Consider the following 16,726-nt stretch of genomic DNA (forward strand, 5'->3'; position numbering starts at 1 on the left):
GCCCCTACTATCCATATGTGAACCCCTAGGAAACACGGTATCACCTGGGGTTAAGGAAAAAATTGTAAAAAGCGAGGTCCTAGAACTCGACACTCTCCTGGACCGCCACGGACCTAACCCACAACCTCCCAACCTCACATTCACATTGGATAAGTCAGGCCAATTACGTGTGACTGATACAAAGAAAAAAACGCAGATAAATTCCATTTTGGCATGGACCGACGCATTCCTAGTTTTTGCATCTGTGTTCCTCAGTGTGCACCCCGCGCGGTTGCAGGAATTACTTAAATATATGCACGTGGTTCGCATGGCGGCTGCACGCTTCACCGGCCGCGGTTGGTTGGAATACGACCGGCAGTTTCGCATGCGCCAGCAATTTCACCCATCTAGGGCATGGTCCATCATTGATGGGGAGCTGTGGGCGCTCTACATTGCTGCCCCAGGGCCTTCGTACGTAGGCGCAGGTGGACAAGGGGGGCCCCCACTCGTCACACCCAAACGAGCTTACAATTCTTTTCGCTGGCCATCCCGTCAACCCCCCCCCCCCCCCCCCCCCCCCCCCCCCCCCCCCCCCCGCACCAGTAACATCTGCTTTGCATTCAATCGGACCCCAAGCGGCTCAAGGGTACAGTGCCCATTCCCCCACAAATGCTCCGCTTGCTTCTCAACCGGACATGGGGCGTCTGCTTGCAAAACCCCTGCCAACAAGAAAAATACCACTCGTCCCTAGGGGGCTTAGCCCACATCTTCACCCTCATCAGCCTTGTACTAGCTCTCCCAACTGCGTATGTTGCCTCGCGCATTCACCAGTGATTATAGAATGTCTCTTACCATTGCTAGATAATTACCCCAACACAAAGGTAGCAAATACGCTACGCTCTGGGTTCACAACTGGGTTCAAATTGGGTTACAACGGCCTCCGCATAGCTACGGACTCTAGGAATTTATCCTCGGTTAGAAGAAACCCTGAAATAGCACTCAATAAATTACATAAAGAGGTCCAGCTGGGGCGCATGGCGGGCCCATTTGAAACGAGTCCAATTCAAAACCTTAGAATTTCCCCCATAGGTCTTGTTCCAAAAACAGACCCCGGCAGCTTTAGACTGATACACCACCTCTCCTATCCCGAATCCGACTCTGTCAATGACGGCATTGACAAACAATTATGTTCAGTACAATACACCACCTTTGATGACGCAGTTAGCTTAGTGGTAAGCTCGGGGAGGGGGGCCCTGATGGCCAAAGCCGATATTAAATCTGCCTTCCGTCCTCTGCCAATCCATCCTGATGATTTTTGCTTATTGGGCATTAAAATGCGGGACAGAATTTATGTTGACAAAACACTCCCGATGGGAGCAGCATGCGCTCCAGCATATTTTGAGAAGTTTTCCACTTTCATTGAGTGGGCCGTGAATAGACGATCAGGTTCTGGACACATATGCCATTATGTGGACGACTTCCTGGTGGTCGGGGGGGCAACTTTAGGTGGCCCCCTCTCATGCCAGAGCACGTTGGATTGCTTCATTCAAGTTTGTGGGGAACTAGGGGTGCCACTAGCAAATGAAAAAACAGTCCTTCCCACCACACAACTGACATTCCTGGGGTTGGAAATTAATTCCATATCACAAACTGTGTCAATCCCCTCAGAGAAACTCATCAACATCACTAAAAAGATTCAGGAGGCAATCCGCCCCTCCAAACTAACCCTCAGAAATCTCCAATCACTCATTGGATCCCTATCCTTTGTGTGCCGTGCCGTCTCTCCTGGACGAGCCTTCCTCAGGAGACTGATCGACGACACAAAAATGGTAAAGCAACCTTGGCACCTAATTAGGCTTTCAAAGGGCGCGAAGGAAGACCTGAACATGTGGCAGGTGTTCCTGCGTAGCTTTAACGGGAGGACAATAATTCCTGACCAGTACTGGGCACTACACGAAGATCTTCAACTATTCACAGACGCTAGTGGGGGCATAGGATTTGGGGGGTACTTTCTGGGCCAATGGTTTACCGGGATTTGGCCTCAATCTGTCAAGGATGACAACCCGTCCATCGCTTGGCTAGAATTCTTCCCAGTAGTTGTGGCTCTCACACTATGGGGGAAATCCCTTGCCGGGAAGAAAATAATTATCAGGTCAGATAATGAGGCAGTGGTCTCAATAATTAACAAACAGTCATCAAAATGTGGGAAGATCATGAAACTGGTCCGATTCTTTGTCCTCCAGTGCCTCCATGACAACGTTAGCTTCAATGCCAGACACATTTCGGGAATACATAATAATCATCAAATCCGCCGGCCATGACCTAACCCTCAACTTTCATGACGTCTGGTTTGAAAGCAATGATCACTCTGTACTGGTGGTCAGGCTCAGGTTTTCCAAAACTGATCAACGGGGCGATTCGGTTGAACTGCGTTTTCATAGGGATCACCACTCCCCCACTTGCCCCGTGAACATGGTTTCAAGTTACCTCCTCTTGCGCCCACACCTTTCAGGCCCATTTTTTGTTCATGTAGACGGTACACCCCTAACAACCTACCAGTTCAGCCAAATGCTGCGTAAATCCTTAGTGGCCCTAGGTCTTCCCCCTCAGGGCTTTAGCCCCCACAGCTTCCGCATTGGGGCGGCCACTTCCGCTGCTCTGAATGGAGCCCCGGTCCCGCAGATCCAATTATTAGGCCGCTGGAAATCCCAAGCCGTTAATCTGTACATCCGGCCTGACAAAGTCCTCCCTCCCTCCCACACAGGGCTGCCCCAGCTGTAACATGTCATTTGCATTCCTGGTTCTGCTTTTGTTTTTGCTTAACTCCACAGGTACAACATGCACCTGGGTGGTTGGTGACAGCATTGTCTTCCGCGCCGGCGAACATGCCCTAAATGAGCCATCATTGGGGCTGCTCACTTGGCGGGGCGTGCGGGGTGCCAAAATATCATCGATGGTCCCCTCTATCCGAGCACAACTCCAACACTCCCCGGTTCCTACCACCATTGTGATCCACCTGGGGACCAACGATTTATTTTCAATTCCCGTTAAAGAAATCCAAGGCAGGTTGGAGGAGGGCTTACAGGGGTTAAGACACATGCTGCCTCACACACGCATAGTTTGGTCGGACATTCTCCTGCGTCTGTTCTACTATGGAGAAGAGCGCCCGGGTGTTGGCAAGAGAAATGTCAACGCTCTAAATAAGTATGCTCATAGGGTGTGTAAAAACCTGGGAAATGCCCACGGGATCGTGCACTCCTGTACTATCAACTCTAGCCAGCAGTCTCTCTACTGGCGGGACGGCCTCCATCTGTCCTCCCTGGGCAGCCAACAATTCTGCAAAAATATTTCGGCAGCCCTGGCCTTTTTTTACATCACACCCATCCGCCCTTCTCCATCCTCCCTCATTGTAAGTTGCTATTTATACCTCACCGGTCAGTTAACACCTCGGTGTGGTCTTAAAACCTGCCATTCAAGTAAACATTAGGTGTCTTCTGTGCTAAAATTGCTTGGGTCATTTTACTGTACATAGGGTTATCGGTTCCCAGTCAACATGCTTGGCACATTGGTTCACTGCTTGGGGGGGGGGGGGTTTGGCAAGTTCCTGTATTCGTAACTTGTTTGGCAGAAATGAGGGGGGCGGGGACACGCCCAAGGTGGAACTAGGGGGGGGTAGGAAGTCAGAACGACTAATTTTGTATAAAACCAATCACCAGAATCTTAATTCTAGCTAATCACCTAATATTCTGATTACTCTATATCTTGATTATAACCCTTGATCCTAAAGTTTTCATTGCCACCGTTCACTTTTGCTATATATTTTATATAACTGTAAGTGTTGTTCATATCTATGGTTTATTGTAGCTTGATAACCATTGTATTAAGACTCAGTGTAATTTATTTGGTGTAACTTGCCGCGCTTAGTATACCTGTAACTTTATGCTTAATTGCATGGTTTGGTGGTTTACAACACTCATGTCATCGTTATTTGATTACCAAATTCTTGCATTGCGGGGCCTCAACATACAGTGTAATAGTAGACAATGCAAACACGGTAATATTGTATTGGTTAATACCATAGAGCTGTATAATAAAGAACTAGAGGGCGTACTCGCCTGTACGCTGTGCCGACAAGGACGTCGCGCCGCCATTATCAAACCGGGCAAAAACGTTTGTTCAGCGCGCGATCGATCGTGCGCCTACGTACGTGAATCTACGGTTCGTCCTGCACGTCGCTCAACTATCGCTCGGCTTTCCCAGAAAAATGCCAGAAAGTTGTGCAGCCTTTGGCTGCACGAACCGGCGAGAGAAGGGAGGTGGTGTTTCATTTCATATGTGAGTAGGCCCTACAATCATTAATCTAACTAAAACATTCTAAAAATGAAAAATTGTTATGGTGTCCGAAAACTGGGCAGAATTTCGCGGATTGTGGAGTAGGGGGGCGATCGTGTAGTGTAGTGTAGGGCCCCTGTTTTGTTTTGATCAAATTAGAGTCAAAAATATTTTTTATTGCTCAAAAATCACCTTTATACAATCAAAAGCAGCCTTTTCTCAATTCTAATGACACCCGCTTTGCAATTTTGAACAGTTTCTTGGGGTAGAAATCACGATTTTCCTGTGCAGTTTGTGCCTTGCGATTCAGCTGTTCAGCGCACCGTGTGTGCTCATGTCATGGTACATGTATCGCGCGGTGTTTCACCATCTTTTATTTTCGGGTTGCGTGTTGTCGCCGCGCTGTCATTGTCATTTTTTCCCCAAGTTTCCCTCAAAATATCAAAGGAAAAAAATGTTGCAACCTGACGCCATGTTTTTCTTTATAATCATCTCAATGAAGGTCATTTATTGCAAAAATGATGATAAAACATGAATTTGGGACTGAGAAACATTTGCAATTTTGTTAGGAAAAACTTAGACACCATCTTTCTAGTATGGGGCATCCTGCAATGCGGTCATTTTTTTTACAATAGGTAGTGCTCTTCAGAGCAGCATAATTCTTAAGATGTTTACATGACGTTAAAACGGGGCACTTGTACAAAAAAAAAGGCTGCTCACGAAAAAGGACTAGCAAATTTTCGGGGGTTGGGGGAGGCAATGACGTTTCATGGGGGGGGGGGTCTACGCCAATGCCAATCAGTCGTTTCTGCTTTTAATTGAGCTTATTTAATTGACACAACTCGCCACTTGTGCAAACCAAAAACAGTGATACACAAATGAAAATCTATTTTGGAATTGGGTGATTGAAAATATGCCTTGTTATTTATTATTTTGGGTGATTTTCTTTTATATTAAGATTCCCTCTTGGAAAGCAGACTCTACTAAGCAAGTGGGTGGCAGCAATCAGCAGAGCAAACTTTTGTCCATCCAAGTATCATCTGGTGTGTAGTGAACATTTTGACAAGGATGACTACGTAAGAGGTATATTGATGTGTACATAGCTGCAGTCAATCCCAGAAGATAAATATTTACAGCAGCATTCTACTTGTATCAGTGTTCTTGTGGTTTCAAAATTTCTGAGTGAATAGTTGTGTGGGAAGGGCAGAACCCAGTGATGTACTTGCAATATTTAACTAATTGTTCAAGCTAAACCTTACATGTACATTTACCTACTACCTACTGATTTTCCTTAGCTTGGGATCCAATCAGTTTCACATTGTGTATGGATAATTTAGTGACAGAAATGTTGTTGGCCATTCAGTTATTGCTTAGACTCCTTTGGTAATAAAAATAAACAAAAAGTTTCATTAAATGAAAGATAACTCTAAATTCTTTATTACAAATATGATATTAAACATGCAAAAAATTTCCTTAACATTTGCAGGTATACATCCCAGAGATGACCAGGAAGTTGTTCAGCATGAACTCAGGGAGTCTGCAATACCCTCCATTTTCCCGGCTTTCCCGCTACATAAGCAAAAGAAGCAAGCAAGCAAGAGGCCTCCACCTAAAAGAAAGATGACCGCAGCTGATCCTAGCCCACAACCTCCCAAAAAAGCTGCTCATATTGCAGAAGAGCACAGGTATGCTACATCAATAAGTTCAGTCAGTGGAAAACTAAAACAAACGACCGACAAACTTCAAGAGGTTCGTAAGGAACTTAAAGTGGCGAAACAGAAAGTAAAGCGTCAAAGTCAAAAAATCTCAAGTCTTCTTCAAGCAGTCAAAGATCAAAACATGATAAACCAGGGACAGTTGGAGTTGATGAAGCTTAACTTTGGAGAAAACACATTCACACTGATCGAAAATGAGCTGAAATCAATGGAGAAAGACAAACATGGTCACAGGTTCTCAGAGCAAGTCAAGCAGTTTGCAGTCACACTGCATTTCTATAGTGCCCAGGCCTATGAATTTGTAAGACAGTATTTACATCTCCCACATCCAAGCACAATTCGTAAATGGAGCGCTAGCCTGAATTGCCAACCAGGATTTCTGACTGAAGTCATAAATCATGTCAAGGAAATGGCAGCTGAGGATTCCTTGAAGAAGCACTGCATGATTGTGCTTGATGCCATGGCAATTAAAAAGGAAGTGGTGTATGACCCCAAGAACAACAAGTATGCTGGTTTCATAGACTGTGGAAATCTCTTGGCGTCTTCTCAAGACAGTCTTGCAACAGAAGCCCTTGTATTCATGGCTGTAGGATTGACTGGCAGTTGGAAGTATCCAGTTGCTTACTACCTAGCAGATCACCTTTCTGCCGCATTGCAAGCTGAGATCATCAAGCAACTTATTTGTGTACTTACAGAAGCAGGAATGGTTGTACATGGTGTGGTTTGTGATGGTACATATGCAAACCAGACTACAGCATCACTGTTGGGCTGTTCGATCACCCCCTCTGCAATGCGATCACACTTTCCTCACCCATCAGATCCATCTCAAAATGTCTACTTTGTATTTGATGCATGCCACCTAATCAAGTTGGTTAGAAACTGTGTAGCAACCATGGGGACAATTTATCACGACGGAGATGAGATATCTTGGAGGTACATCGAAAGATTGTATGAAGTTCAGCAAAAGGATAATTTGCACCTTGCAAATAAGTTGAAAGCAAAGCACATCTTATGGCAACAACACAAGATGAATGTGAAAGTGGCTGTGCAGGCACTGAGCTCATCTGTAGCAGACGCGATTGACTTCTTGAGAGAGGATCTCTGCCTAGCTGAATTTGCAGGAAGTAAGAAGACCACAGAGTTCATACGCATTGTTGACAAACTGTTTGATTTCATGAATTCCAAGCACCCTAGAGGAAAGGGATACAAGAGTCCGATGAGAACATCTAACTTTGCGACAAGACAGAAATGGCTCCTGGACACAAAGAAATATCTGAAAGCCCTTACAGATGTTGAAGGACAATCACTGTGCTTGGGCAGGAGGAAGACAGCATGGGTAGGGTTCATGGCAACAATCGATTCAGTACTTGCTATTTGTCATGATCTTTTGACAGCTTCACAGCCTTTCTATTATGTGTGCACCTACAAGATGTCCCAAGATCATTTGGAGATGTTCTTCAGTCGAGTTCGGAGACGAGGTGGATGGAATAACAATCCTAACTGCCTGCAGTTCAAATGGGCACTTCGTGCAATCCTCTTGAAGAACCGCATTATGCCATCTAAAAATGCCAACGTCAGCGTTGAAGAGCCTCTAAATGAGCTGTTCAAGGCAAAGCCATCAGCCTCTGTCCATCATACAAATGCTAACATGCAAACATTTGCAGAGCTGCTAAGAGAGCCGTCTGAATTTCATGACCACATTCTACATTACTTGGCTGGGTATATAAGTCGACATGTGACATCGGACTGCAAGTGCACACAGTGCTGTGTTGCATTGCACAAGAATACATCTGACTCCGCCTTTCAATCAGAAAGCTTGTTCACCACCAGAAAAGACCGTGGCGGCCTAATTCAACCAAGAGATGATTAGGGCTGTGCCGAATATTCGAATATTCGGTTATTCGATCGATAATCGAATATTTGAATATTTATTTTCGAATAAGAATATTCGGTGGTGATATGCAATGAAATAAAAAGGTGGAAAAAACTCTTTTTTTTAACAACAAAAGTGTATTCTCAAAGTTAAGTTTCAAGTTGCTGCCAAAAAACCCCATAAAAGTAGCTTGTTATATGCCAAGCAATAATGCCACACATATATTACTTCTGCTTTGGGAGTGCTTGCAGTAAAGCCAACCCATTTTTTAACGCCGGACTGCAACACCAATCGCTGATGCTTCCGACAAGATAAACAAGACATTTTGTCTTTCATGTCTTCACAAAACACTTCCTGACACCTTTTCATATCAAACTTCTAGCATGAGTAGTAATGTTTCCGTTGTCCGTATTTTTGTTTGTTGTTGTCCTACTTACAATCCCTACTTTCAAAAGAAAACCGCCGCTGTTTTTCCCCGATGCAATCCTGGCAAGTTGGTGTTACATGTACATGTGTGCAGCATAGGAAAATGCAGCGTGGCATTGGAGAGGAGCACGTGTTAATTTGCCCACGTGCGCAGTGGGAGGGGCTTACTGGATCGGCTATTGACATCGCGAAAATGGCATGCCAACATCGATGTAGAAGACCTCTGCAATCTCATGCAAAGAACTTGATTTCTTTTTTCTGTTTGGGCCTTTGTATTTTCCGTTTTCATGTACTTATTTTGAGGACGTTCTGCTCGCACAGGGTCGCACAAGAAGCGGTACATTACACTGATACAGCGAAGCCAATTCCCCCCAAAGTTTTCCATCGCCTGTTCAATCGTGTCGAATGCACATGGTTATAGGGAATCGCCTTGCACGCAGTATGCTGCCCACAGCACGTGGCGGTGTTGTAGAAAACTTGTCATGAACCCCAACATTACATTAAAACGTTTTGAAAACCTTGGTTCATTTACGTTACGGACTCTGGGATTTTTTTTAAAAGAATTTCTTGTTTACTTTTAGGGGTAAATTTATTATGGCTGTTAGATGTTCGCCTCAATGCCTCCGTAATACGTGTACAAAATATTCTAGTTCTCTCAACTGATCAGAGCACCCTTTTATCGAACACATTTTCGTTCGCTGTCCGTCAGCTTTGTTCGCTGGGTTATTCTGCTAATTGCACCCAATATTTGCACAAATAAAACATACATAAACACTTCAAAAACTAGTTCAGCAATTATACTTTCAGTAATAATAGCGGGAACCTCTGGCTTATGTCCTCCAAGTCGAGCAAAACGCAAGAAAAAGGGCAGACAACAGAGAGGATTTCAAACTCAAAAGAGCTCTCATTTTATTTCGCCAGACAGACTTTGCGGTCAACTCACCGCACCGTACCCCTGATTCCCAGCATAGAAAACCACAGCTAGACAAAATGTATCAAAATGTTGCAAGTTGGAATTTCCAAACCTTTTAGTGGCCTATTTGTTAGAAAGTTATCTCCAGAGCACGCACTTAGCCAGACAAAAGAACCGGGTCAGCGCACCTGTGCCCTAATTAGCCCGCCAACAATGCGCCCGCCGGAGCTCGGCTGGCGATTTTTTATTTTTTATTTTTGCTGAAATGTCACCCTTCGTGTTTTGGGTACACAGCTTATAATACATCCCCTGTGGGCAAACAAGGAAATACTGCTTTGCACGTGTCAAGCTGGGGCGTGTGTATGCCGCGCCCACGCCCATTATTTGCATAAACTTAAATATGTATTTACAATTCAAAGACCCATATTTCATTGAATAAAGACATTATAATATAGGTTTTTTCTTGGAGTTTTTGGTTGTTGAGAATAAGTTTATTTAAAATGATATAAAATCATTTCCTCAATTCTTGGTGACAAAAGTGCGAGTTATTATTATAAAAGTGATTTTTTTATCCTCAATACTGTGACTAGGAAGTACACCGTTTTGTAGACTTCAAGAAGCTTCCAGTAATAGATATGCTCGGTTCCTGTTTGCGAGTTAAGGGTCGGAGAGTCACAATAGCTGACGCCACCCGCCGTGTTTGGGGTTCACGGCTTAATACGTCCCCCATGCAAACAAGGAATCCTTCACTCTACCTTCTCTGGTTATTGTTAATCTTTAAATTACTGACGACAGAAGAACAACTGATTGTTGTCAAATACCTGACTTACCTGTGAAGAAATCATACATGGCATGCTGACGTGCGCACGTACGTTGACTACATGTACATGTATGGCATATTTTTGCTTTTGAGGGAATTTGGAATGGCCAAATAACCGAATATTCGAATATTCGATCGATTGGAAGGTCGAATATTCGAATATTCAATTATTCGAATTGACTCAGCCCTAGAGATGATGTCTTCCAAATCGTGAAGACCACAGACAGACTTTTAAGGCAGGATATTGCTTCATCGTTGGTCTTTAATTATTATTCTATTTGTTTTGATTTGTTTTTAATTGAGTATTTGCTGATTTTTATTTCAGTTTTACACTAACATTCTTTTAATTCAAAATTACTATGTTTTTAAATGTTTCATATTCATATTTGTGTGTGTGTGCACCAGCGGCGTAGCCACGGGGGAGCGTGGGGGGGGGCCACAGCCCCCCATGAAACCTTGTCGCCCCCCAGTCGCCCCCCCCCCCCCCCCCCACTGAGATTTTGAGTTTCTAAAAAAAAATTCATTGATCTACATGACGCCCCCCCATGAAATGTTCCAGCCCCCCCCAGCACCCCCCCCCCCCCACCCCACCCCACTGAAAAATTCCTGGCTACACCACTGGTGTGCACTTAAGGCAATGCTTGCAATATCAGTATGCATAAAAGTGAACATGTACATTTGTTATAACATTTGATATTTTTTCTTGTTTGGTTAGTTTTCGTTTATTGACATTACTACATGTACCCAATTCAGAAACAAAGTCCTTTCTTGAATATACATGTAGATATCTTTGTAAAGTGAAATGGATAGAGCAGTTTTTTTTTCTTTGGGGGGGGGGGCAGGGATACTGCGGTCCTTTTTATATAGACTGTGCTATCTTTGGGTAAGGTTTTCAATGCTGTATGTGTTCTTGAGGAAAACATGAAAATTATTTCAAATTTATAAGCTAAGAAATATTTATGAAAAATGTGTATACATGGGAACACAAGGACCAGGCAGGGCGTACATTCATCAAATTTGAAAAGTGCAATCTAATGCTTTGCATGTTGTTTATTTAACAATAGGAGTGGCTTTTGTTCCTTGCTTTTCCTGGTTTGAATTTTTGATTTTGAGATTTCATTTCAATTAACTTGTGTTTTTTTCCAATTTACATGAGTTTGTTATTTCAATTAACATTTTGTTTAATATCCAGCTATAATAAATTGAAATAAAATATTGTTGTATTCATGTTTTGAGTTAAGATAAGGCTTCTTGCCATATTGGGTCCTTGACTTGTTGCTTTTTCCATAAATATTTTTTGTGGTAGTTTCTTATAAAACTTTAAGAGCATGCATCCATTTTTCAGACGCGGGGATGTCAGATTGGGTTACTAAGGGCATGTTTCAACTTGGGGATGTCAGATTACTGAATTCAGAGCAAAGATGTCTGCAGTAGGGTGGTGTCAGATTTAAAGTCCCTTAAAGAAAATTCACCAAAGTTGGACTCAAATATTAATTCTATGGTTATCACAATAGTATTAGTGATTTCACTGACCCTATACAACCAAAATAATTTCATCACCCAGCCTGCTCCATTCGGTTCTTTCCATATTGATACATCCAATAATATTATTCAGCCTCAGAAGTTTTTATCCCCTCACAAAAAAATCTGCTCCTCCTGAACCCGCTGGCATTTCTTGCACATATGGGGAGAACATTTTTCCTTTCCCAATTCAATGGTTGGAATTGTTTCCAAAGAAAATAAAGCTGAAGAATTCACTTAGGAAATCCCCCCCCCCCCAAAAAAAAAAGAAATAAAGAAAAAAAGAAATTAAACTGCTCCCCCTCCACTGCCGAGTGAACACAATTAAGCCTGAACAAGAGGCAAAAAGCCAAAAATAGATGCAGTTTATTTTTAATTTTGTGTATACAGGAAAGCATTGACTAGTGTTCCACAAGGTACGCAAAGTAGGCCTAATCCACTAGGAACTTCTCCAGCTCTTATTACATCCGTCCAGCAAGACCTGTTACTTAGAGTTCGCGGATCGGTTTTCGGTGATCTGTCTGAGCATTTCCTTGAGCAGGACTTGACAGAGGAAGACGATCACGGCACTCAACTTGTGAAGAGAATCAGCGAATTGTTTATCAAAACCGTCCTGTATCACCATGGAAGACTGTACACAGAGCGATTTGTGAACAAAAATAAGCCATCAACAAGACATCATCTGTCAAAAACCATCCTGTTTTTAGGTCAGTAGTACCTCGGGCCTTTTCCGTGCCTGCGCCCCGGCCAGCCCCTTCAACGTCGCAGCCTACGGCGGTGGTGAATCCTGCGAGTACGATGGTACATGATGACGACCCGAATTCCCCGTCTGTTGCTGGAACTTTGGTGTTTGGATTAATACGCCGCGTTCAGGAAGTTAAGTGTACCTTAACTTTTTCACCAAATAAAAAAACCCAAATTAAAAGCTCAGTAAAAAACAATTTTGCCGTATACATTTTGTACATCGCGCACTTTCTACACTTCCATGTGTATTGTGTATACGCCCGGCGTACAACATCCGGGTACTTCGCGCTCTGTTTGCCCGGTTTGGCAATGGCCGACAGTGCTCCGTGCGCGCACAGCGGTAAAGCGTTGCGGCTAATGGGAAGTACGCCCTCTAGTTCTTTATTATATAGCTCTATGGTTAATACATGTAAGATACATGGGACTGTATCATCAAGAGCAATAAACGCTCGGCGAAGGTTAGCCGAAGCTGACCACTTATATCCATGTCCGTGTGCTCTCTCTCATCCTCTCTAGGGCCATCATTGACTTCACGGTTGACACACCAGATGGTTGTGTACCACTTGATTTCACTTGCGACACTGTTAGAGAGCCACTTGCGTTAACTGGCAAGTTTACGGACTCCTTAAAGGATGTTCCTCAACAGTGGTTGAGCTCAAAGCCTGCAGAATCACTGGAAGTCCTAGACCATGGACAAGCCCTTGTTATGAGCAATACCAACTTGGTACTCATCAACACAAAGTAGAGTGTGCACAACAGCTAGACCTGTTATGGTTTCTGTTTCGTTGCTACGAGCTCCAAAAAAACATGTCTGTTTCTTACCACCCGAGAACCCTTCTGATTGCATTTCTCAAGCAAATGCTGACAAGTCACATACTGCTGAGAATGCTGATGAGAACTCACTCACCCAGAATGACCAAGAACAAAAAGAAACCCAGGCATGCAAACAACCTGTTCCAGTATGGCGTGCATACAACTCACAGATTTCTGAAGTGGACTCTGCTAATTGCCAACTGGACAGCATTCACACCTTGCCAAAATATAACAATCCAGCCCATGAATGGTCAACAATTGTAACCGTGCTAGAGACCCTTTACAAACTCAACTGCATCACATGCCCAACCAACCCTGGTCCTGTCATGGTTACCCTAGATATGGATCTTTACAAGAGAGCAGTGAAGCTTGAACATCTCAGTGACCAGTACAAGGGAAAGTGGTGGCTGCTACCTGGTGCTTTTCACACCAGTCTCTGTGCTATCAGGTGCCTGGAAAAGACAGTTGAACACACTGGTTTAGACCAAACCTGGGTTGCTTCTGACCTGTGCAGTCAGGTAAGGGAGAACGACATGACAAGACACGGAAGACACTGTTCGAGAAACACCAAAAAGACATCGTCATACATCATGAACATTGGATTTAATCTTGAATATTCATTTATAAGATGGATCCGCCCATACAGTTTAAATTAATTAAACACGAAGAATTTTCATATAAAAGATAAAGAAGGTATTAATAAATACAACCTTTAAACTTCAACGTACCAGTCCAATGTCACGTACACGTACTATGTAGCCCCTACCAAAACGCTATAATAAGTAGGCCTATACCCCTGTTTTCCCACTGAAATGCTGCATTTCCAACCAAAATGACGTGTTTTTTTTTCCAAAAATTACACCAAAAATGACATATTTCCCACCAAAAAGATGTGTTTTTTTACGGTGTTTTCCCCAACCAAAATGGCGTGTTTATCCAACCAAAATCACACCCACTAAAATAACATGTCTGTCCACCAAAATGATATGTCGTCCACCAAAATGACGTGTCGCCAACCAAAATGACGTGTCGCCAACCAAAAATGACATTTCGCCAACCAAAAAGATGTTTCACCAACCAAAATGGCATGTCGTATGTCCACCAGAATGACGTGTCGTCCACCAAAATATCCCTTTCTTCATCAATCCACCAACTAAAATGGCACCATGGATGGTCTCAACATGGAGGAATGGTCTCAAACACAAAACCCAGTGTCAACATTGGGTTGGATATTAATTTATTTATTAGATAATTTTTAAGGCAAAATACAAGCTTCTGTCGAAAGGCCGGGCATATTGGAGGCCACGCCGCTGAGATGAGGAATTATTCAGAATGTTATCGAAATAATGTTTGTAGTTTTATAAAGAAAACCCAATAATTTGTCTGTCCAACATCCAACTTTGCGACCATTATACACTTTTATTATTGTATTGTTGTTCTTAATGTCATTGCTTATTCTCGTATAGATTTTTCGAAAGTAATTTTCAACCAATTCACAACATGGAATTTGCGTCTGGGTGATGTCAATTTAATATTAGGTTTTGCCCTTCACCGACGTATTTTCCACCAACGTAGTTTCCACCACTTCACATAAAAAAAATGTGCAGGACTGTGGTGGATTTCCAGACGTTCTAACGCCATGAAATCTGCCGAGGTTTTAAACCTTACTGAAGTTGCCCAACAGGCTATAGCAACGTGCCTTTATGAAATGGTGTCTTTTAGAGTACCGGGTAAATATTTTATTAATAGAGCTTGCAGGTCAGTAGACTAGAAAACAAAACAAAAAAGCATCGGTGGTAGCTACCGGTAGCTGGCCACTACTCATCACGTTCAAGTTTCCCGTGAATGCATGCAAAACAATGCTGTACTTGGCAAAAAAGTTTACAGAACGCACGGACGAATATAGCATGACAGCTCGGCCAATAGAAAAATTGTTATGCGCTACTATAGGTGAACGTGTACCAATCAAGTGGCGCGTAAACAAAATCCCCGTCCAATGGCAATAGACACAGACCCTATGAATAGACTTGACTGACCTGACTGATCGATCATGCAACCAGTAGGTGTATAACAAAAATACCTCCAGGTAATTGCCGGTTGGGCGTCTTTGATTTTCGTGGTTGACATGTTGGGACTTCTGCAGTTAAACTTCGGCCAGGCTCTAGCCAAGTTTCTATTTAAAGGCCAGGCATATTGGAGGCCACGCCGCTGAGATGAGAAATAATTAGCTGTTCGCAATTTCAATTGGGAACAGCTTTTGTTTTCGTTAAAGTAATTATTTTTTCCTTTTGGGGGGGGGGGGGCTTTACCTCATAGGGTAGGTAGGATAACCGGAAGCAGAACTCTTTTTTTTTTGCCTCAACAATTTCAGCAACTTGTGTTGAAATATAAACCGTAGCCGGTATGCTCTGAGGTTTCCTACCCCCCCCCCCTTTGTCACCATATTTTGCATACTTTTGTTGTTGCTAGCGACCTGCACAGGATCGTTGTGGATAACATGTATGAGACAGCCTCATGTATGAGACAGCCTCAAATCCATGGACGCATGCGTGTTTCTTCACTAACCCCTGGCCGTGATGAACACGTAAAAGATACTAACCGGCTTTTCAGAGCATACTGCGTGCATACCGGGGTATGTTGAAGACTGCACACCCTATATAATGCACTCGCGCGCTATGCATGTCACGTGATGTACGAACAAACGCGATACCTGAACGATATGGATTATGGTAGCCTCGTTTTTCACCCAAAAAGTAAAGGGACGAAAGAGGTACATACATTTAATACAAAGTCTTGCTAAATTATGCGACGTCAAAACCTCATGTTTGAAAGGATTGATTCGTCAAAGAAACAACTTGCAACAATTTAAGCACTGCGTCCCGCGTAAAATACATTGACTGCAGTCCTAATTTAAATGTGCCACTGTTTGACTCATTTAAATTAGACAATTCCAGGGGTTAAGATCCCGCAAGGCATGATGGGAAACAACATGGCGCAACAAGATCGTACCCATGGAAACCAGGCTGCATAGGAGAAAACAATGGAGCATTCTTGTCTCACCAGTGAGCAATAATACCCCCATTCCACTACATGAGAATGGTCCTATTTTTCAGTTTCATTGCTTCCCGTACAGAATGGCAAGGAATGCATTTAGACATTTAATTTAAAGAACAGGTTATATATTTTCGGTGTCATCCCTAAAGTAACCAACACAGAAATCTAATGAAAATGTGACAAAAACACACTACAAAATTATCAGTTTTCTGCATGACACTGAATTCCCTACGTGTATATACTTTAGGAAAAAAATCTGCCAATTGGAAGAGACATGTACGTCATTTGTAACAAAGGTAATAGTCATATGTGTACCTGTGACATCAGTGGTTGTGGTGGAGTTGGTAGTAATCCACTTCCTGGAGCTGGCATCAATCCTGTTGACCCATTACCTTGGGATGTCAACTGCAATGCTTGGTGTTCATCTGGTATCTTACCTACACACCATGGGTTTAAAACAGGTCTTGCTTTAAATTTAATAATGTGGAGGTTTGAAAGGGACTTTTTTGGATGGATTATGCTACTTCAATCAAGGA

At 43.1% G+C, this 16,726-nt stretch overlaps 1 protein-coding gene across 1 annotated transcript in view; it reads right to left on the reverse strand.

Moving 5' to 3' along the window:
• The window catches only part of LOC119728244 (splicing regulatory glutamine/lysine-rich protein 1-like), an 89,000-nt gene that overhangs the window by 59,028 nt on the left and 13,246 nt on the right, over window positions 1-16,726 (reverse strand). Inside the window, exon 3 of the mRNA XM_038200399.1 lies at window positions 16,506-16,627. Within this exon, the coding sequence (XP_038056327.1) occupies window positions 16,506-16,627 (122 nt within the window). The remainder of the gene's footprint in view (window positions 1-16,505; window positions 16,628-16,726) is intronic.

Source organism: Patiria miniata, unplaced genomic scaffold, assembly GCF_015706575.1.
Source record: "Patiria miniata isolate m_02_andy unplaced genomic scaffold, ASM1570657v1 HiC_scaffold_20, whole genome shotgun sequence".
In the NCBI taxonomy this organism is placed as follows: domain Eukaryota; kingdom Metazoa; phylum Echinodermata; class Asteroidea; order Valvatida; family Asterinidae; genus Patiria; species Patiria miniata.